At 42.2% G+C, this 23,328-nt stretch overlaps 1 protein-coding gene across 3 annotated transcripts in view; it reads left to right on the top strand.

The window, feature by feature from the left end:
• PLCL2 (phospholipase C like 2) overlaps positions 1-13,249 on the top strand; it is a 204,078-nt gene extending 190,829 nt beyond the window's left edge. For all 3 annotated transcript variants that reach the window (XM_048838533.2, XM_048838532.2, XM_075125760.1), the window contains exon 7: positions 12,272-13,249. In XM_048838533.2, the coding sequence (XP_048694490.1) occupies positions 12,272-12,451 (180 nt within the window). In that variant the 3' untranslated portion in view covers positions 12,452-13,249. The remainder of the gene's footprint in view (positions 1-12,271) is intronic.
• The last annotated feature ends 10,079 nt before the right edge of the window (positions 13,250-23,328 follow it).

Here is a 23,328-nt window from a genome sequence, read left to right as displayed (position 1 = left end):
ATCTGTTGATTCAACCTCACACAGGGATTCAGCCCAGCCAGTTTCCTTTGCATTAAGTGTGCTGGGTGTCATCCTGACCCAATTAAAGTCAATGGCAAAGTTTCCATTGACTTACTGGGGACAGCATTTAATTACTTGGGTGTCACATCGGATGCAGGATTTGGATTTATGTGTATGCATTTCCTTGAAAAACTCATTCTTTTAGAATACTAGCCCATTTTGTGCACAGTTTATCCAGTATAAATCTGGTGTACTGGGATATATAGGGATTATTCATGCTGGTGTAAAATATATCCTGATAGGTAGTTTGTATTGCACTTCTGTTAATGACACAGGGAAGCATTTTTGGCTTCTAGCACAACTGATTCCCAGGCCTCCAGCATGTACATATTCATTCAGCTCCTTTTCCCATTGATCCATGAATTACAGTTTTGTGGTGAGAACAGAGCTGCTTGGAATTTGATATAGATCTATCTATAATACTTAATTGAAGAACAGTGAAATAATTAGTATTCTAAATCTTGAGGCAGTCTTGTGAAATGTGGTTATATATTTTTATTATTTGAAAAGTTTTGGTGTTTAAATTAAAAAGGAAAAAAAAAAAAAAAAGGAAGTTAGAGATTTTAAACTTCTGAGTGCATTCACTGTTTACTAGCTTCAACCTGCTCCCACCCCGCTCCAAAGAAAAACTTTTAAGAACCATCACAGTTCAGATATTAGCGTTTTCTTTTCTAACTCTCTAGACATGTCAGGTACAAATGTCAATTCTTTTGCCAAAACTGGAAAACGGGATAGACTGTGGGTAATTATTTCTTCCTCTAAATATATTTTTGTTATATGAGCGTAATGAGCTTGTGTTGTGAAGGGTACAATATTGTGGAGCTCCTCAAAATAATTTGAAAATAATGCATGTGGGTATCTTTGTGAAAAATCCACTGTACATCTTTAAAGGTGAAGAGACCCAGGTGCTCACTGACTGTGGAGGTGCAGCAAGACACTGTATAGTATGTCTTTGGTTTTCATATGGTGGTAAAGGAAAAGACAAGTTCACGTTCCTAAAAGTGACCTGCAAATAATAAAAGTCCAGATACTTTGTTTTGGACACTAGCAGTTAATTCTAAAGTTACTCTAAGATCGGCATTGACCTCATAATTAATTTTAAATCTACTATTCTTGTTTTGCATATTGCTGGCAAGCAAACGTTTGTGTGGGTTTCTTTCTCCTTCAGTGATGGGTTGGTTTCTAGTTTCATTTATATTTATTGTATACTCCACAGGAACATTGCAAAATCTGCCCCTTCCACCACTACCATATACTAAAAAGGGCATTTTCTAATTATTCATCCTAATGAGAAGTTTGAAAAACAAGTGACATTCTTATGAACTTTAAAACCAATAGATATTCTTACTAACTTCAGAAACTTCATATACAATCATAATAATCATGTGTATAAACCACCTTTTATCAGAGGATATTAAAGTTCTTTGCCATTATTACTTTACACTTACAATCTTTCTGTGAGGTGTCTCTTTTTTGGAAAAAAAAAGATTGACCTTTCTATTTGTATATTATATTTATAATGTAGATATTTTAACTAGTTTAATGCCACTGAAGTTTGATATTGTTTTCTTCACCTCTAAGGGCAGGGTCAATTAGGTAATATGATTTTAATTCACTCTTGGAAGTGGCTCTAATTCCACACTAAATGGAGGTTCAATAGTGACTGTAGTGCATGTATTGTGAGCTAAAGAAAAGGTGTGAGCTGTGGTCATGAAGGTGTATATTGTGACTTTATATTAGGAAGGAACTACATGTAGTTCAAGGTTTTGAGTGTAATGGTCAAAGTACTAAATCATAAATTTAGGGTCCAATAGGAACAACTGACACTGGAGAGGGTGCAGGGAGTTCCTTTCAGTACACCCACTAATTGCAGTGTCCATACCCCATAATGTGTGTGTGGTATGTCAAGGTTCCTTCCCCACTCTGAACTCTAGGGTACAGATGTGGGGACCTGCATGAAAACCTCCTAAGCTTACTTTTACCAGCTTAGGTTAAAACTTCCCCAAGGTACAAACTATTTTACCCTTTGCCCTTGGACTTCCGCTGCCACCACCAAACGTTTAACCGGTTACTGGGAAAGAGTTGTTTGGAAACGTCTTTCCCCCCCCCCCAAATCCTCCTAACCCTTGCACCCCACTTCCTGGGGAAGGTTTGGTAAAAATCCTCACCAATTTGCATAGGTGACCACAGACCCAAACCCTTGGATCTTAAGAACAATGAAAAAGCATTCAGTTTCTGAAAAGAAGAATTTTAATAGAAGTAAAAAGAATCACCTCTGTAAAATCAGGATGGTAAATACCTTACAGGGTAATTAGAGTCAAAACACAGAGAATCCATCTAGGCAAAACCTTAAGTTACAAAAACACACAAAGACAGGAATATCCATTCCTTTCAGCACAGCTTATTTTCTCAGCCATTTAAAGAAATCATAATCTAACGCATATCTAGCTAGATTACTTACTAAATTCTAAGACTCCGTTCCTGTTCTGTCCCCGGCAAAAGCATCAGACAGACAGAGACCGAGACCCTTTGTTTCTCCCTCCCCCCAGCTTTTGAAAGTATCTTGTCTCCTCATTGGTCATTTTGGTCAGGTGCCAACGAGGTTATCCTAGCTTCTTAACCCTTTACAGGTGAAAGGGTTTTTCCTCTGGCCAGGAGGGATTTTAAAGGTGTTTACCCTTCCCTTTATATTTATGACAGGTATGATCATTACCCTATGGGGAAAGCACCTTTTATATATTAAGAACCGTTGCTGTGGACTGTCCCTCCAGCCCCTGAAGTATTGACATACCTTTTGAAGCTATCTTTATGCATCAGGAAGGAAAAATAAACAATACAGGTTCATTTTATTTGCTCTGTATTTCCCCATGGCTATTCGAAATCAGCCTGCTTCTTTTAAGCAAAAAGCATAACCTCTTATAATAAAGCAAAGTCAAGTTAATCTGAACAACTCTACAAAAATATCCTCATGCTGAAAACCAAGCGTCAATCTTAGCTCCTTCATAGGGAAAGGTCAGTACCGTAGGACACAGCTGATGTAATTTTTAAACAAATTAAGCTGTATTTCACCCTCAAGTTATAGATATTGATTCTCTTTAATTGGTACAATTGAACTCCAGCTGACATAGTGGAAAATTGGATAAAATAATAAAATAAATTGATAATTTCTCTATTAAACAGTCAGCCTTTGAATTGAATACATATTATAACCACTATACCCAAGGCTTCCTAATCTGTAATTATATGGCCAAATTCATCCTTGGTATACCAAGGAGTTACTGATAGAAGTGGACTCGTTCTTGTCCAGCTCAGAACATTGCTTCCACAGCCCTCAGCTCCTGCAGACTGCTCGCATGGCCTTGGCAAGTGTTCTTTGGCTTTACTGAGGCACAAAATGGAAAGTCTGGATGTATTTAAAGGTTGTCCCAGATGGTTTCATAAATAGTCCCCAGTCAAAGTCCAGGAAAGCCTTAAAGGGATTAAACATGAAAATTTAATAACCAGAAGAACTTTGTAATGTCAATATTAAACATCCTTTTTAAATATTAAACATGAAAGTTCTTCTGATGTTAAGCTACTGTTAAAGTACAAGTAGGATGGAAACTGGTTTCAGTCATCATTACTTGGGTTCGCAACCCATTATTCACAACCCATTATCACAGAATGTCAACAATTTTCTAAACCACAGAATGATTTCACCCATAAATTTAGAGTTTGTTTGTCAAATATATCTCAGATGTTCTTCACATGGAGCTTGTCTACACTACAAAAAAAATCTTGACAATGAGCAGCAGCACTAGGAGTAGTTTAACTGGTACTGAACGTGGGTTAGCTCCCAGGTATTGACAAACTGTGTTCAAACTTGCAGTTTTTTTGTGGTGCAGACAATCCTGGAGTATGTGTGTGTGGTGAAGAGTGCTTCTCTTCATTATTGCTAATTTGAGCACAATGGATACAAATTTCACTTAATGAATGTGAGACCATACAGTGCAAAGCATTTGTAGTCAATGAAACAATAAGGCAGGTACTGTACCTAAATACTATTTATAAATATACTTACAAAATTACCCTTTGTCAATTGTTGAGACCCCACCCAAATGCCAGCATGACTGCAATGTTTTAAAATATGATGCAACAAAACTTACCTAAACACAAGAATTGCTCATGATGGCCACTCCTTCTGAACTCTTTGACCTGGAAAAAGGTCTCCCCCAGATGCTCAAAGACAGAATACATTGTAGCACCAGTTCCAAGACCTACCTTGTGGCACCTACACCAACCATTTCTCATTCAGAGGAAGGGGCTGTCCTCAGACTAAGTCACATCAGCACAGGTGACTGATGATTTGATGCTTTTTCTCTCAGATGGCCAACAACTGTGGAGTTTACCATCAATTCCATGCCCTACACCTCATAATCATCCCAACCTACAATCAACAATGGTGATTATTTGGAGATGGCCCCTAAGTGGCCTAAAATTTACTGTTCTGTTGGAAAGGAGGACGTGTAAGAACCTGCACAACCATGTACAAGAAGCAGCACAAATACCTGCACTAGAGAAAAGATGCACAATGTAACCAACACATATACACACACACAAGTCAAGATGAACTGCATTTTATCAAGATGCCAGTGCCAACCCTTTTCTTATTCAAATACTGCTGCCCTTTAGACAGACTACATACATCGGAGCACCCCTATTGAGCGAGCCAATCTGGTGGCTCAGTGCTGTTCCACATTGCGGTGTCTGCCCTTCCATTTCTTTACATTCCTACTTCCTTTTTAGTTTCTGGCCAACAAGTCATTTTAAAAGTAAAATATACAGTAATAATAGTGACAGTCACATGGTACTGTAGAATCTGTGACAAAAAAAGTCAAGCTTCAGGAGAAGATACAGAGTAAAGCAAATGTAAAACTGTTGAGACATTCTACTTGTTGTTGTCACATTGGATCAAAGCCAACATCTCATTTCACAGATGTAGGGAGATGATAAACGCAAAACCCTTTCCTTTTTTAATTACCTTTCAGTTTCTATTCAGATCTGACATTACAGCTCATACCTGAAAATATCAAAGCAAAGCACGAGCTTTTCCATGCTGATGAAGTTGCTCTTCTAGGGTAGAATACAGGCAAATGAGAATTTAAATTCGTTAAAGAAATGTAATTGATATTGCATATTAACTCATGTCCTCTTTTTTTAACAGTTTATAAATGAATATCATTGTTGGAGTTTGATGTCCTTTAAAGCAAGTACTACATGATGGGCCACAAAGCAATACTGTACTAAATTCATTTTGTGACATATGAACAAATGTTAATATAGTAGATGCTCATTTGCAGCAACACCTTGTAAGAGCAACCACGACTTATGAGCAACATTTCCCACAGGAACACTGTCCCTGCTGTGAATTGTCGACATGCCCCGTAACAGCTACAGCCACATAGGAGCAATATAGCAAAAGGGCACCGATATGTTGCTACTAATGAATGTCTACTGTACAATATACTCCCAGTTATGCTCGTAACATGCATTTTATTCGGATAATTGGGGGTGGCTTCACCAACAGCCAGGGGTTCGTCATTGTCCTCCTCACAGTCCTGGTTGGGGATCTTTGCTGTCCCTTCTCACTCACTCCTGTGACAGCAGAGCTGCAAAGGGCTCCATGTGCTGCCGCAGAGCAGGTGACAGCCAATGCCTGCAGGTACATGGTGCGAGGGTGAGGTTGCAGTCCTGACAAGGCAGAGCAGAGACCCCCGGCTAGCGTCTGCAGGGATTGAGTGTCCACAGCCCTGCAGAAGTGCAGGGAGCCCTCTGCAGCTCCTCTGTCACAGCCCCACGCACTTACTCCCTTTGACAGTGTGGCCTGCAAAAGGACTCCCTGCACTGCCACTGGACCCATTCAGCATCAGGGTGACCTCCCCCTGGCCAAGGGCTCCTCCTCCTCACTGTCCTAGCTGGGTTGGGCAGGTTGCTCTTTTAACCAAACCTCTGCATTATCCAAATCTCTTCCTTGTTCCCCAGCATGAGATACACGCTGTAGAGGCAGATATCTCATCTATCTCATGCTAAGGGATTCTGATAATGTGGATTCAGAGTAGTAGTCGTGGTAGTCTGTATTCGCAAAAAAGAAAAGGAGTACTAGTGGCACCTTAGAGACTAACACATTTATTTGAGCATAAGCATCCGATGAGGAGAGCTGTAGCTCACGAAAGCTTATGCTCAAATAGATGTGTTAGTCTCTAAGGTGCCACTAGTACTCCTTTTTGATAATGTGGAGGTTCAGATAACAGGGTTTTGGATTAGCAGCAGTATTCTGTATATGAAATAGAATACTGTGCTTTATTCTGTTGTTCCTTTCTTTAGTGGACAGCAGTGGTTACAGTCCAGGACGGCAGCTTCCTTGCAATTCGCCTTAATTGTGACATGCAAACCCATTACTGTTCCCATCCCCAGACTGGTTCCCAATCATGTCAGATTTGGTGGTAGTAAATCTTGGTTATGTGGACAGTTTTCCAGTGGAGAGTAGATTCAGAGAATTAAGCTCATTTAGTTTTGACCTAACCCAGATTTGAAGGCAACTCTTCAGAGGTGAAAGGCTGGTAGAATTGACATCACCATACAGCCAACAAACAGCATCTGGGTTTAGTTTTGGAATTGCTTCAGGCTCCAGGATTGAGTTGCCTTTAAAGATCAGGTTACTGTTGGCGTAGCTGATTGCTTTGTTTCCTTGAATGTTGTTTTCCTTTAACTCATTCTGGATTATGGTGTGTGCATCTCATTCTTGTTTGAGCCATCGGTTAGGTTTGCATTAATTTTGGAATGCATGGGTTTTGCATCCATCTTGGTTTTGCAGCATAGATTTTCAGAGCATACATATATTCTAGCTGGCAATCAATTGTATATAATAGTACTTCACTTTGTGAATCAGGATCAAATAGTGTGTTAAGAAATTGGGGTCTTCTGTAACAACATATAAGGAGTGGAGGATCAGTCCTGCATTTCCTAGTAGTTCCTCACTTAGAGGACTTATAGGATTGGGCTTTTGTCTAGTCTTTGAGACATTTAACGTGTAACAAATGAATTACTGTATTAGGCCAACTGTTGAGTTCTAGATTGAGAAGACAAATCTTTGAATCCATACAAAGGAGCTTTTTAGTTTAATTTTATTAAGGTCCTTATTACTGCGTTTTGCTGTTACTTCAGTAAGTGTTGTAGGTGAGATTGCATGACTCTTTCCATTCTGTCACACTACTCCCCTATCTTCCAGTCATTAAGAATTTTTTGAAACTTCTACCTTTTGGGAGACATTTTTTGAAGCTTTGCCACTTCCTGATTACAGATTGTTCGGAAAGTTTTCGGAATAGTTCTTTCTATATCAGTGTTTCTCAAACTAGGGATCTCAATCCAAAAGGAGGTTGCAAGGCTATTGTCAGGGGGTTGTGAGAGGTAGGGGTGGGTAGAGCAGTACCGCACTCCGGCCACCCAGGTCTGAAGACAGCACCAACGCCAGCAGTAGCTCAGAAGTAAGGGTGGCAGTACCACACATATGCTCCTATGATTATGTACAGTAATTTGCTATCACCTTTTTTGTGTGTATGTGGGGGGGGTGTTGTCACAAATATTTTCAAAGGGGGGCCCAGCAAAAAAAGTTTGAGAGCCCCTGGCCTATATGAATGAAATACCAGTGGGGAAAAATACACTTTACCCAAGCACTGGTAGCAAAGTCAGCGCTGTCATGAGGCTAGGCATGGTCAAGGGTTGAACTCCAGCACTGATTGGACCAGCCACCCCGGGATGCATGTACCAGCACCAGCCAGATTTATCGAGACCTTCCAATCCCACAAGAACTTTCACTCCTTTCAACCTAACTCACCCTGACTGTGCTGAGACTCTTGAATATGGCATCAAGTACTTCAGTGTGATTGCCAGCAACACCCAGATCCACAGCATCTGTGATGGATCTAGAGTATTCATTCTCCTCAGCATCCTCAGTTACCTCAGGTGATGATCACAAGCATGAACAGCCATGTGTACTCAGTGAGAGCATCACCACCACCCTTTACCTTAGGAGTTCCAGGGGCCCTCAACACTCCCAGGAACCTGGTTCCTCACCCCAGGACCTCAAGGACTGTACTTCTATGCCCCTGTGGCCCTGTTGGGCACCTTGGTCATCTCACGAGAAGCAAGACTACTCAGAGCAACCGTAAGTGCTTACAGCTCCTTCATTCATTTTTTTAGTAACTCAAGCAGCACCCGAACCTCCACCAACTCAAGTCTCTTATAGTCATAAGGAGGAACAAGAGGAAACAAGCCCTTCCTCAATAGATTCCTCAAGACCAGTTGCTTTATCATCTCTGGGTGAAGCAGTGTTTCTCCACAGGGCCCCACAATTAGATGACTTTAAGGAGTTCCAAGACCTCTGGGAAAAAACAACAATGGCACTCCAGCTACCATTGGAGGAGGTGCAGGAGCCCACCCACAAACTAGTGAATATTTTGCAATCTACTGCTCTGGGATGGCATCCTGGCCTATAAATGAAGCAATAATGGATTCAGCCCAATCACTATAGCAGACCCCAGCTACAATTGCCGCCACATCCAGGAAGGTGGACAGAAAATATCAAGTTCCATCTGGAGATATGGAATATTTTACAACCACCCTGGTTATCATGGTGGCCAACAAGAAGGCAAGACAGAAGAGAGCAGTGCTAAAGGAAAAGAAGCTGAAGAGGCTAGATTTATTTGTCAGAAAAGGCTATTATTTGGCTTATTTGGACTTGCCAACTATCAAACATTTTTGGGGGGACGGAAGGAGTTCAATGGAGCCCTGTGTTATTACAAGAAGTCAGATTAGATGGTCACAATGGTCTTCTCCGGCTTTGGAATCAATTAATCTATGAATTTTTTTTAAAAGTCTTGCTTCCTTTTCTTGAATATCCCCAAAGCCAAAATGGAAGGGCTCAAAGAAAGGAAATATGTCATTGTAATAGCCCTTACCAAGGAACATTGCCTTGTATTGTTCTGGGGTGAATTCGTTTGAAAGAATTATGAAGCTTTGAAAATTGGTCCTGTGGAAAAACAGTAAGTGATCATGTAATTAAAGACTGTGTCACACTGCCTGTGCACCAGTGGGGAAATTAAGGGTGCAGAATTAATCCTAATTCTGGCATTTCTTAACATTTAAGTGCTTTACTTTGCAATCTCGGTAGTGGACTTTTAACAGAGTTTGTGTGTAATTTCCTAGGTTTTTAAACAAGCAAACTGGGGGGGGGGGGATTCCATCCTGTGGCATCATATTGACAACCACATGGTTCATCAGCAGGGATGGAATCTTTAGATCCACTGCATTGACCTTTCCCACTTGAGTTAATGGAGTAACAGATAGCAATAGCAGGGTGTCATTCTCTGTGTGGACTAGCAGTGGGGTGCAGGGAGAGAGGCACGCTTTTCCCAATGGGTTTCATAGATATTTGCTGACAGCAAAGGAATAGTGAGACTCAGCAATCTTGGGTTCCATTTCAGGCTCTGGATGGGAGTGTGCTCTAGTGGGCAGAGACTCTTCTGCCTATTCCACTGCTCCCCCCCCCCAATAACTTGACCCATTCTGCACCATTCCCTTCAACTTGTCCCAGTCCTGTCTCTTCCCCACCCCTGGTTCCCTGCCCAAGTACTGTTCTTCTTAACTTACTGGCCCAGTCTCCTTGCCTAACCACTGCTAGTCTCCCCGGCCAGGCTCGCTGTCTGAGACCCCAGTCTCTCCTCTTCTCCCCCATCACTTCCAGTCCCAGGCTTCTTGCCCAGCCACTCCCAGTTCTCTTCTCTTGAGTCCTCATCCCATCTACCCCACTCACTCGCTCCCAGTTCTAGTCTTCTTCTGCAGGCTTGTCATCCTATCTCAGTCACCCTGTCCACCCCAGCCCCCAGTCTTCTTTCCCAGCCAGCCCCTGCTCTCTCCCAGCACCCCAGCTTTCTCAGCTCTCCCCAGTAGGTCTTAGTCCTGGTTTTTATGTCCAGTCAGTCCCAGTTGTCCCTCTGCTCCCCAGCCCCTTGTCTGATTTCAATGTTCACCCCATAAGCCAACTATCTCCCCACTGCATTTCTTCCATCATCTCCCAGTGTCCTCTCCCAAAGAGTCCCACCCAGTCTCCTTGCCCAACCACACCGGCTCCCAGTCCCAGATTCTCTTTCCCCCTCTGCCAGCCTCCTTATCCCAATCCACTCCTTTTCTCCCCCTGGTCCAGCTCTTGTCCCCTCTACATTTGAATCAGACAGCTTCCTTCTCCACGAGGCATGGGCAGAAGCATGGTAATTAATAGCACAGGAGAGACCATCTCCCTGCTCGTAGTTCTAGGGCCCACCCCACCCCTGCCCAAAGTAACTGGGAGCAGCCATTACAGAGAAAGTCATGCTTCACACTTGTATCCCAGGGCTGGATAGAACATGCACAGCCATATGCAGGCGCATGCTCCCTGAGGACAGACTCTTTGGAAATTTAGCTGCTGAAATCTCTACTGAGCATGGGCAAACTTCAGTTTTCAAAGGCTCATAACTTGGCCAAACTTGAGCATATTTTCACACCAAAAGGCACATCCCTGATACAAAGGCCACCCCCCTGCCAAATTACAAGTCCTTGCTTTAAAATATTGAACATGAGAGCCATTCAAAGAAAAGGTCTCAAGAATTTTTTAACATGGACAAAAAACCCCACATTTTTCTGTAATCTTGTTCTTGGAAATGGCTGAACTGTTTGGCTGAAATTTTTCAGAAGAAAAATCAGCTTGAGGCTGACACGCAGTATGGAAAATTTCAGCCCAAACAGTTAAAGGTTCACATAGTGGTAAGCAACAAAGTCTCATAATGGGGAGGGTCAGGCAAGCTTAATTGTAGGCCGAGCTACCAGCACAGCCTATAATAAACAGCCTGGTTAAAGTTCTATAAAGTTCTAAAAGTGCATTCTAACTAATCCACATAACAACTTGTGCTAGAGACAGATGCATTCTCGCTATGACTCACTTATTCTACCGGAATGTTTTAAATTAACTTTCTTGGTTGTCATGTTTAGGGGGGGGAAAAAAAGTCCTGGTTTCCTTTAACAGATGAAAGAATCAAAACGTTATTGAAACCAGTAGCTGAACTTTCTGTTACTTGTCTCCCCATAGGTGGAACATGCATTGCCAATTGCAATTTCAAGGAGGATTTTTATTTATTTATTTATTTATTTATTGTATACAGCAATGTTTTCCAAACAGAAATAATTTGGTACATTCTGATTCCATATGAAAATATTTTTCATCAGTTGTAGGTGTCAGTACCGTAACATTCTTTAGCAAGTTCTATACCGATCTCATATGCTTATTCAGACCTGGCTTATCCTGTTTTACTTCTGCGAGCAAAGGGCGGCCCTCCAGAGAGTGCAAATGTAGTCTCCTTTGCCCCAAGAGTCTCTCTACATGGGTACTGTGAAGTCTTCTATGTGCAGTGGTGACTCAGGGAAGAGGCTGTTCTCTGTAGCATGGTCAGCCCATGGATTCCTACATGTAAATAGCATATGGAGGAGTTGCTGTTTGTAGCAGCATTGACTCATGGTGGTTCACCTCTTTGGCTCTTCCTGAGCACAGCTGCAAGTAGGGAGAGCCTAGATAATGATCACATAACTCCACCAAGGGAAGGGAGGCATAGCAATTTCTGTAGGACAGGTCCTGCTGTCGAAGTTCTAGGCCTGCCCTTTCTCTGAGCAGCTCCTTAAGCTCCTCCTAGTACAGCAGGACAAATACAATTCCTTGGAAGCATCATAGATGTAACCCCACTGAGTTTTCAGTCCTCTCTGCCCCTCTCACAAGGGCTTTCTCTGACGCTAGCCCTTATTTAGGTTTATCACCAGGGTAATGTTGAGTGAAGAGAGTTGCTGGTAAACAAAAAACAAAAGCATGTAATTGCCCTGTGAGGTGTACAAATGAATCTTCTCATCTGTCTGCATTAATAAACAGCCTGTGTTAAAACTGTAGCAGATTCCGTTACTGAAAGCTGTTGGGTAGCAAGGGTTTCTGTTCTTTTGTTTATACATCCAGTTGGCTCCAGAGAAAGCAAGCAGCATGGCTTCTTACTAACGCACAGTAATCTGGTTTTTATCTTCATGAGCAGGGCAACTGTACAATAAATCTGAAAAGAATCCTATTATTGATTGTGTGTTCTAATTGTATTTGTTCTTACAGGGACAAGCTGATCTTCTAAAATATGCTAAAAATGAGACATTGGAGAATCTGAAACAAATCCATTATGCCGCTCTTTCATGTGGACTCAATAAACCAGGCACTGAAAATGCAGAAGTCTCAAAGCCCCGTCGAAGCCTGGAGGCCATACCTGAAAAGTCAAGTGATGAAACTGGAGAATGAGGGAACTTTCTGCTCATAATTCTGGAGTTTATAACTCTGCAACCAATTGTAGCTGCACAGGACATTTGCTTTGCACTTAATATTGAAAACTATATTTGGAGTTTTTAAAGCACAACTGGAAAAGCTAATTACAATCTATTAAAACTGTGAATGTACGTTGCAATTCTGCGTGTGACGGCAATGAGATTGTTTAACATGGAAATTATCTTGCTGGCCAAAATGTATATTTGTAAAATATATCATAATTCAGTAACGTGTGCTGAAAAGGGGAGGTGGATTCCTAGGTTAGACTGTGACTGTGCTTGATTTTCAAAATAATTAGGTGTGCAATTCCTTGATTTTTGTGCAAAATTCAGTAATTGTTTGTAATACATAGGTATGCAATTGTGCACCTAACTTATGAAAATCAGGTCAATAAAATGAATTACACATTCCCTAAAAAATGTGGATTTTATTTTAGACACTTGAGGGTATTTGGGTTTGAAGGGGAATATTTTTTTTCTTGTTGAGCCATAAATAAAAAGGAGAATGTAACTAGACAGTGCTCACTGACTCTTCAGTGCACTATAGGACAGCCATTGTGCGAAAGGAAAATGTGCAATCAGTCTGATATAGCCTAGGTCTGAAGAAGATACATACCTATGAACTTCAGCAAATGTGTATAGCTAATGTAGAAGTGACCAAACTGCAAGTAAAGTGTTGTAAATAATTTTTCATTCTGTGAAGTGAAGTGTTCACATTAAAAGCAAGTTTTGTGATATCACTCCCATGCAAGTAAAGCTTTTAACTAAACTTTAACTTTATTTTTCAGTTTAAAAATATTTTCTTCTATACATAGTAGGTGATATCTCAGTTATGAGGTTTGTCAGAAACCTGTTTCTGTTATTTATTTTAGATAAAGGTACAGTTGCTAATGTACTCATAAAATTGTTAGACAAACCTAGAGTCATCTATTTGGGCTTCTGATTTAACAATAAAGTGCAGTGTATCATCACACAGTGCACTATTTTCAAAGAAAAATAAGATTAAAATGCAGCTTCTATTCAGCAGGGGGGATTTTATTGAATCCTTGAGTGGCACTTTACACCACACTGAGGTTTCACTTATACCAAACCAAGGCCCTGATTCTGCAATGAAAGCTGTGTGAGTGGACCTCTGCATCTACACAGAATCTTGTTGACTTTAATGGAGCTCTCCCTACAGGCAGCAATTCGCCTGCCTGGATCTGATTACACGATAATCTTTAGTCATTAAAAAAGTTGAACGCACTCCATGCAGTACCCTTTGAAGTTGCTTTTCTAAATGACATTCTGTACAGATTAGACGCTGATTGCTGCTCACTCAACTCCCAGTGAGCAGATCATATACTGCAAGCCCAAAATATTGTGCTCCTACTTAGGCAAAACTTCCATTGACTGCCATATAAAGATGTAAGAATATGGCCCATAGTCCTCATTGCTCTTTAAGTGATCTTTCCCAAGGCTGTCAGCTGTGAGATCTCTGATTCCAGTTCTTAGTAGTAGTTAATACCAAATTAGTCTGCATGGGCCAAATGCATCCCTGATGTATTTTTCACAAACTAAGTGGGAATGAGGAATGAACTGGGCTACAAATGTACAAGGGTAATTTCACTGTAAACAAATATTTAGCAGAAACTTCAATAACCTACTTGCAGTGCGTGTTTACTGACAACTTTTGATTCAAGCAGAAAGCCAGTAGCTTTAGGAAACATCACTATAATGTGTATCACCCTTAAATACGACCACAAGTCAACAAAGCTCCAATAGGAATCCTGGCCAGCATCACTTTGCACCACCCACAGTATGGCCCATTATAACACACCATAAATGAGACTGTTTCTTAAACTACACATAATCAGAATTCTGCCATCTCAGGTACTCATTCCATTTACACGTTTCTTTAAGGCACATCTCCTTGAAGCAGCTCAGGGATTAAGATTTGCCTAAGATATTATTTGTTTCTTTGTTCAAAAGGCAAGCAAACTAAAAAAGAAAGAAAAAAAAAGGCAGTATACTGCATGACTTACATCTGACCTATGAGTAATTTTAAATTAGGGATTAAACTTTGAAACCAAAAGTACATGGGACTGCAACTAATCATGACTCCATCCTTACTAAATGTACAGTTACCCAACACAAAGAAAACTAGTATTTCCAAAAATGATTCCATTGTGATGCCTTTATCACGTGCATGCTTAAATCATGTGCTTAGGTAATGCAGAAAAGCACAACTAAAAATAAAATGTATTCATTCAACCTAAAAAAACCCCACCACCCAAAACAGCAACATTTTACATTCTAGTATTGCTTTCAGTTGCTTTGAATGGAAACCATGCATGGCCCAGAGCTGTATCTAATATGTCTTAAAATGAGCTTATAAGACACATCAACAATGAGATGGACTTGGATATCCAGAAGGCGTATGCATCTTGCACTTTAGAAGAACTAAGTGTTTACACTTGAAATGATGCTTGTGGTAATTCAGGCATTGTAAATTCAGGACCAAAGTTGTCAATGAGGTTTCTTCAATTATGTTTCCTTAATAAGGAGTCCTTGTATCCTTAATGCAACTTATTTTATTTGCTACTCCATTTTTAACACTGTTTATTTTCAGGTTATAAATGAAGACGTTTGCTGGTTGTTTTCTAGGTATTCCATTCAAAACAAAACCAACCACGGCTGGTTTTAACTTTATATCCTTTGTTTTCATTGATTTTCCTTATACATTCTGTACACGTTTGAATTGTGATAAATGTTCCCCAAAAATGGATATGGTTTTTCATCAAATTGCCTTTTTTTGCCTTTGGTAAGAAATAGTCAATGTTAAGATACTGACAGAGAGCAGAGTGCCATTTGAAAGAAAATGCTGCTGCACGGAGGAAAAAATTCACATATGAATTATTTGTCATTTAAATATTGACCCTGTGCTCTGCTCTGTACACAAGACAAAGGATGGAACAGTCCCTGCCCAGGAAAGGTACCAATCTAAACTGGAACTTCCAACTTCAGTTGCACTCAGAAAGCACTGAGTGCAGGTGAGGCGGACATGGGTGGCTGCCTGATCCTGGAGCCTTCCCCAGGCCATTTCAGTCATTCCAGCATAGTTTAAAGCAGCCTCACGTTTCCCTGGAGTACAGTATGCTCTGGCCATGCCCTCCCCTCCAGATGCTGGGCTGGTATAGGAGCAAACTAGTTCAACTTCACACCATCCTAGAAATCCCCTAACAAATGGAAGATTTACCTGGGGGAAAACTCTCAATTTTAAGTTCTTTCTTGCCACCCCCGTTTCACAAAAGGTCCAAAATGAAGTTCAGGATTGAGTTCTACAGCTGAAATCCTGTCCCCAAGAGGACGAGGATTTCATGCCAAGAGTACAAGTTCCCTCTATTTCTCTTATTTATCCTCCTACTCTCAATGCCCTGTTCTGACACAACTTTCTTGTTTAAATGCTTCAAATCCAGGATGAGATGGAACCCATTGGAGAGGTTTCTTTCAAGTCGTCTCCAGACCAGCAGGAACTGATACAATGTGCTCAATTTGTAGACAGTTAAGGTTGTGGCTACTCCTTTCCTTTTCCTGAGAACTGGGCAAGCAATGGGAGAAACTGGTTGTGAACAAGACTGAAGCAAACTCCAGGGATCACCCATCAGTTATCATATCCTGTGTAGAATGCTCTCAACACGTCTGTAAAAAAGTTTACTCTAATTAGCAAAGTGCTAATGTGGTCGGACACACTTTCAGAGTAGGGAAGTCCTTGCCTCCAATAGGGAAGGAGACATTAAAAAGTATGGAAATATTTTAGCATCTGACGAGAGCTCCCAAGGGACTTGCCCCTGTGCTCTGGGCCATTTGATACACTTTTAAGTGGGGGTGGGCGGGAGGGGGAGGTCTTTTACAGCCAGGATTTGACGGAAGCACTAGATAGTAGAGCTTGGTGAAATTTTTCAACAGAAACTATTTTTTCAGCCCAAAAAAAATGCAGATTTAATTACACCAGACTGTTTCACAACTTCATGTTCATTTCACTAAATTGTTTGTTTAAAAATAAACCCTATTTTTTTTCAAAAATCAGAAACATTTAATTTTGACATTTTTTCATTTTATTTTTAAACATTTCAAAATGTCTAAAAACGCTTGAAATCAAAACCTTTGGTTGACTGGAAACAAATTTTTTCCTTTTTAGTTTTTAATTCACCAAAATTTTCGAAAAAAATGGTCGTTTTTCGCTCCAATCCAAGATAATTTTTTCAACTTTTCAAAATTGCCACAGAACTGAAAAATTCATTATTTCCCCAGCTCTACGGCGTAGGTAAATTCTGAAGGACTTTTCCCACTTACAAGATTCTCATAGCCCTAAAATCCTTGCTCTCTTATTTAACTTTCACATCTTTATTTTGTACATTGTTTTCTAGAGAATGAATTCTCCCTGGTGCTCTCATAGTAGAGTGCAGTGTAAGTCAAATGGCCTGTAATGGATCATATCCTTAAATAGTTTGGCAGAAGATTTAATAGCACACACTTTTAATGTTGTTATGGAAGAAAAATGAAGTGAGCAAGTAAGTGGAAAAGCCTAAAGAATGCTCACAACCCATCTATATGCATATAATATAGGAGACAGACAGGGAATAGGACTATTCTTACTATCCATTTACAGGGCAATATGTCATGTCCACACATTCCTTTTTATGGCTTGGACTCATATATATTTAAGGAAAGAAAGCGGCTCTAAATGAAACTGTAGGTGTTCAAAGAACTCCCAGCCTCAGCAGGCATATAGAAGCAGACAAAGGAAAAATCATGATACACGTGAAAATTAGATAACAGCCTTGACTGGGTCATTCTAGTCATTTTAGACTGAACATGGAGAAAAAGAACCCCTTTGCCAGTAATTGGTTCTGTTGCTGTACTTATCCCCAATTTTCTGAACTGTCACGCCTCATTTCTTCTGTTATTTGGATTGACAATCTTCTCAATAGTGTTTCTCATTATGGCTTGAAGGACACCGTGGTCTGGTTTCAGTGGGGAAGCACCGAACAAGTGAAACATAGCCTGCTATTACTTTGTCCATCGCGGTCAGTAATGCTGATAATGATATTGGGTTCCTCTTCATATGCTGGTAATTTGCTAGACAGGTCAACTGACAGAGATGTAATTCATCAGCCGTGGTCTTGGGTGTAATAGACTGTGGCAATGTGGCAAGTGTCCCAATGTTAATGATTTGGGTTAAGCAAAATGGAGAGGCTTTTGACAGTCCCGATGCTGTTTTCATCTATTCTGATGCAGGCACATGGAATAATAATTCACCCAGGACCACATAGGGCAAGGGTTCTCAACTGGGGTTTGGGACCCCCTCAGGGGGTCACGAGGTTATTACATGGTTGGGTCGTGAGCTGTCAACCTCCACCCCAAACCCTGCTTTGCCTGCAGCATTTATAATGGTGTTAAATATATAAAGAAGTGCTTTTAATTTATATTGGGAGGGGGTCGCACTCAGACACTTGCTATATCAAAAGGGTCACCAGTAAAAAAAAGTTTGCGAGCCACTGAGGATAGGGACTGGAGGGGATGGGTGTGTGGAAGGGGGAAAGCCATTAATTAAATCATGTTGTGATAGGCAGGCTTTTCTTTGTACTTGTCAGTAGTCATCTCCAATAATATCCTTGACGGATGGCATTTCATTCATTACTGATTCCATATGAAAAGAAGCTTCCATTTCTAGCGAGCCTTTTACCCTTTAATTAGATTTTCCTATTACTTATGCTCTCATAATAAAGGTTACATTTGCATGGAATTTATACACTTAGAAGCCATTTAAAACTACATAGAAACATTGTGCAAAGCCAACGCATGCAAAGGGCTATTAACTGCATATCATTTGCCAATCAACTCTACCTCTGTCTCTCTCTTTAATCCTCATTTTAGCTGGTGTTGTGACATTTTAATGTCTTGCTGTGGGATTTTGTTCCCTCCTGCATGTGCACAGTGTGCATTGTCCCTTGAACACTGAGGCAGAAGAAACAGAGAAGTGGCGGAATGATTAGAGGCCATTGGCTGCGTTGCCAGTTGTTTCTGATGTAAATGATGTTGCACAGCGAGGCTGTAAACACTAGCTGAAAGCTGAGACATTTCCAGTGGTTTCTACTGATATGAATCTTATCAGGAACTAAGAGGTGGTGGGAGGGGCTGTGGTAAACTAGGTTTAATTCAACCTCAACTGGAAGTTTCAAGAGAGACACTGTAACACTAGACTAGTGTCCCACAAAAAGAGAGATTACCACATTCTGTACAATCTGTTTTGATACAGTTCTCAAAAGCTTAACAGTAACAACTGGTTTTAGGCACAACGTCTAGGCTGTGTAAACTGAAACATGGGACAAACAGGCGTGGTTTCAAGAAATTGTAACAACCACCACCATGAACAAAAACCTAGTTCCCTGCAATGCTGAAAGTCCAAAGATAACAGCACTGGGCTTGAGGGTGAGCATCAGAAAGCGGCAGTGACAACAAACAGCAAGTGAAACTGGCCATAAATTAAACAGCTTCGTTTCACTGCCCACTCGAGGTGAAACAGAGTAAACAGCAGAAATGCTGAAAAAAATGTTTGATGCTTCAAACTTTTCCCATGTTGATAATGTAGAGTATTTTTAGTAATACAGACAAGGAAACTATTTTTATTTGTGTATGTAATAATATATATCGTCTTGACACTTGCTATTTAACACGTACCATAGTTTCTAGAACTTACTTCGCAGCACTTGCTCATTCCATATCCAGCCTACTGTAGGCAGGGAATCAGCTTCAAGCCACAAGAAAGTGAACTTTAAAGGTCAGTTATCCAAGACATTTAACATCTGAAGGGGGTTTCTATTGTAAAACATCATTCTTTTGTTTACTTGTGTCTAAGCTCTAAAAAACACATTGCAAAATAAAAAGCTGTATTTGTTCCCTGTGCTGACAAAGGGGTGTTTTTTCTTTAAAAATTTTCTGCTTTATAGTTTATATTTGCAACATCAGATTCTTACTTCCTCCTTTATGCTGGAGGGCTTATTTGGTAACAGGCCACTCGCTCCTCTCCCCCGCAGTTAAAAGGCTGGCAGAGCAGAACAGGTTTCAATCAACCTGTGATGTCTCCCTCCAGATGCTCCAAAGTTCTTCCTAAAGTACTCCATTAAAAAGCAGGAACTCAGGGTGTGATTGTTCAAAAAACATTAAAATAAAAATCTTTTTTAAAAACCTAACTAACTTTCAGTCTGTGATTAAAGGACACACACTTTGTTTTCTGCAGCTCACCTTTAATCTGGACATTGTATTTCCCAATTCCTACAATCAACTTTGACTTCCTGATTGGAAAATATCTCGAGGACTCCTACAAAGAGCAATGGGGTGCAGTCAGGCAGTGTCCCAGCAGCTGGGATGGGACTATGCCATTAGGGGAAGTTATATTCTCCTCCCATGAGCTAGGTTGGGTGGGGATTGAAGGGGAAGGAGAGTTTGGAGTCACTTCCACGCTGTCCAACCCCTGCACACTGCCTATCTGCTTAACATCAGAAACTGCTCTCCCCATTAGCTCCTGACCCCCACAACAGGTCCTGATTCCCCAACAGTTCATGTCCTCTCAAAAGCATCTGTTCCCTCCGTACTTCTCCCACCTATCCCCACCTTAGCCCACCACATCCCCTGCCTGTCGCACTCGCCAGCCACTGCCTTCTTCCCTTTCAGAGTTGGAACTGGCTACTTGTTCAGCAGGTATCTCAGCAACCCCTGGCCACCACAAGGATTAAGTATAGCTACTACCCTCCTGCTTTCAGAGCCCAGTTGACTGCATGACAGTCAGCCTGGGCTAAGGGAAGGTGTGATGTGCCGGGCTGAGGGTGTAGTGATGGTGTGCTGGAGTTGGGAATAAGGTTCCATATGCCCGTTACCCTTGGGATGGTGCCAGGGTCAATCTGGCTCATAGTGTTTTCTATAATCATTTCCTTCTTAAGTAGTTAATCTGCACCATAAAATACACAATACTAGGCTACAATGGGTTAACTGTGGCAGAAACGTTAACTCAAAGTTTCCTCATCTGAATGTTTGATTTTTCATTCTGAAACACTGCATCAATGTCAAAACATTGCATCGATTACTATTATTACTACCTTGCATGGTGACAGGTTTCAGAGTAGCAGCCGTGTTAGTCTGTATCAGCAAAAACAACGAGGAGTCCTTGTGGCACCTTAGAGACTAACACATTTATTTGGGCATAAGTTTTCGTGGGCTAGAACTCAATAAACTAATTCACAAATAAACTTGTTCGTCTCTAAGGTGCCACAAGGACTCCTCGTTGTTTTTATTATTGCTAAGAACACTTCGCCACTGGTCCCAGAAACCTCTGTCTTGGGGACCCACAATAGGCCTGGCTCTGAACCAACCACCACCACCACGGTGGGGGCCTGTGTGTTATGTTGTAGCTGCTCCTACCTTTTCAGATGTGAAACTTGGGGCATACAGCCCAATTTTCAATCCTTGTAGCTCCTATTTATTCTGAAGCTAAGGAAAAAAACAAAGGAAACTCCAGTCAAACCTTTTCTTTGGCATGGGAATTGTCACTGTGCAGGAATAACATTTAAGTTTTATCCAGTCTACTGCAAGTTACTAGCAACTTGCATCTCTTCTGTTTCCCCTGGACACCTGACAGAGAGCAGCATGTACGGTTTTTAAGGCCAGAAGGGACCAGTTATGATAACCTAATCTGGCCGCCTGCATGACACACGTCATAGACCAGGCGTGGGCAAACTCTTTGGCTTAGGGCCACATATGGGAATGGAAATTGTATAGTGGGGCATGAACGCTCACAAAATTGGGGTTGAGGTGTGAGAGGGGGTGAGGGCTCTGGTTGGGGGTGTGGGCTCCAGGGTGGGGCCAGAAATGACCAGTTCAGGGTGTGGGAGGGGGCTCCAGGCTGGGGCGGGGGAGTGAAAGCTCCGGCTGGGGGATGCGGGCTCTGAGGTGGGGCTGGGGACGAGGAGTTTGGGGTGTAGGAGGGTGCTGGGACCAAGGGGTTCGGAGGGAAGGAGTGTGATCAGGGTGGGGCAGGGGATTGGGGTGCAGGCTCCAGCTGGAGGTGTGGGCTCTGGGGTGGGGCTGGGGATGAGGAGTTTGGGGTGCAGGAGGGGGCGGGAGGGGGATCAGGGCTGGGGTAGAGGGTTTGGGCATGAAAAGAGGCTCAGGGGTGCAGGCTCCGGGAAGCAGTGGCATTTCCCTCTCTGGCTCCTATGCAGAGGAGTGTCCAGGTGGCTTTGCACGCTGCCCCGTCCACAGGCACCGCCCCTGAAGCTCCCATTGGTGCGCTGGCGGGGGCCATTGGTGGGCATAGGAGACGAAGGGGGACCATCCCACTGCTTCTGGGAGCTGTGTGGAGCGGCCCTGATCTTGCTCCCTGGCTGGAGTGTTGGAGTGGGGCCATGTGGCTGATTGCATCCCATATGCATTTACCATGCTTTTGCCCAGGATCAATTTCAGGCTAACTGGTCTGTAATGCTGCAGGTCATCCCAATGTTCCTTTTAACATCAGCAAAAGGCAGCAAAAGGCAGCTTTGGGCAGCAAAACAGTGGAGATGTACACACTGCAATGCCACTTTTGGTCATAAAACTGCCCTGTTTTGGCGACAAAATAAAACCACCTCGATCAGAGACATAGGGTTTTTTGCGCCAAAGTTTTAGCGGAAAAATACCAGTGTATACACCGTGCTTGGTTTTGCTGCTGTAAATGGCCTCCAGGAGGTCCCACAATACCCATCCTGATGGCTCTGATCAGCAGTTTGAACTCCACTGCCCCGTAGCCAGATTAACAACTTTCCGCCCCTCCTGCTTTAAAGCCCCATGAATTTTTGAAATTCCACTTCCTGGTTGGTTGCCATGGAGAGCTCACATCACTTCTTCCCAGCTGACCATGGCGGCTCCATGCAGCAAATGCTCTCCCACTTGGACCACTGTGGAGCAGTTGGATCTGCTGAGTCTATGGGGAGCGGAGGCTGTACAGTCCCAGCTGCGCGCCGCCCATCGGAATTTTGATACATATGGGCAGATTTCTCGCAGCGTGTGAAAAGAGGTACAATCGTGACACAGTGCAGTGCCAAGTGAAGATAAACGAGCTGAGGCAGGTGTACCAGAAAGCAAGAGAGGTAAACTGTCGCTCCCGTGCTGCGCCAAAAGCCGGCCAGTTCTATAAGGAGTTGGTCACTATGTTTGGCGGCAACACCTCCTCCACCTCCACACTTCAGCATGGCTTGAGGTGGTGGAAGGTGGGCCTAGCCCAGAAGACGAGATTGTGGATGAGGAGGTGGAGTTAGAGGATGTTGTGGAGCCTGCTGTGGGTTCCGCCCGGTTGTCAGGCCAGTCAAGAACTGTCTTCCACTCCGGAATGGTCTAGCCAGTCCCAGCACTCCCACTCCGGCAAGCACGAAGCAGGAGAGGAGATCCCGGTAAGTGCTGTTGGAGTTTTTTTTGAGTCGATGGTGCCTGGTTACATGATGGGAGATGGGATAGAAATAGACAAGGCTGGCTGTGTTTCTGTGTGTTGGACATTTCCATGTGCAGCGAAGCAGTACAGCGGAAGAGTGTGTTGATGCACACTGAGATTTCATGGGAATCCTTCAGAGAGATCTCTAGGAAACATTCCTGGAGGTACTCGGCAATCCTCTGCCAGAGTTCCTTGGCAGAGCTGCTTTGTTCCTTCCCGCATTGAATGAAGCTTTCCTGCACCTTTCTGCAATCAGCAAATGCAACCTTGCTTCCCTGGTTACCCTCAGGAGTGAGATATCTGCTTCAATGACACTCACCTGTGGAAAAGGGTTCAAGAATTTACAACTTTGT

This window comes from Caretta caretta, chromosome 2 (assembly GCF_965140235.1).
Source record: "Caretta caretta isolate rCarCar2 chromosome 2, rCarCar1.hap1, whole genome shotgun sequence".
Classification (NCBI taxonomy): Eukaryota; Metazoa; Chordata; order Testudines; family Cheloniidae; genus Caretta; species Caretta caretta.
The sequence above is the reverse complement of the archived record's forward strand: the minus strand, read 5'-3'. Positions and strand labels throughout refer to the sequence as shown.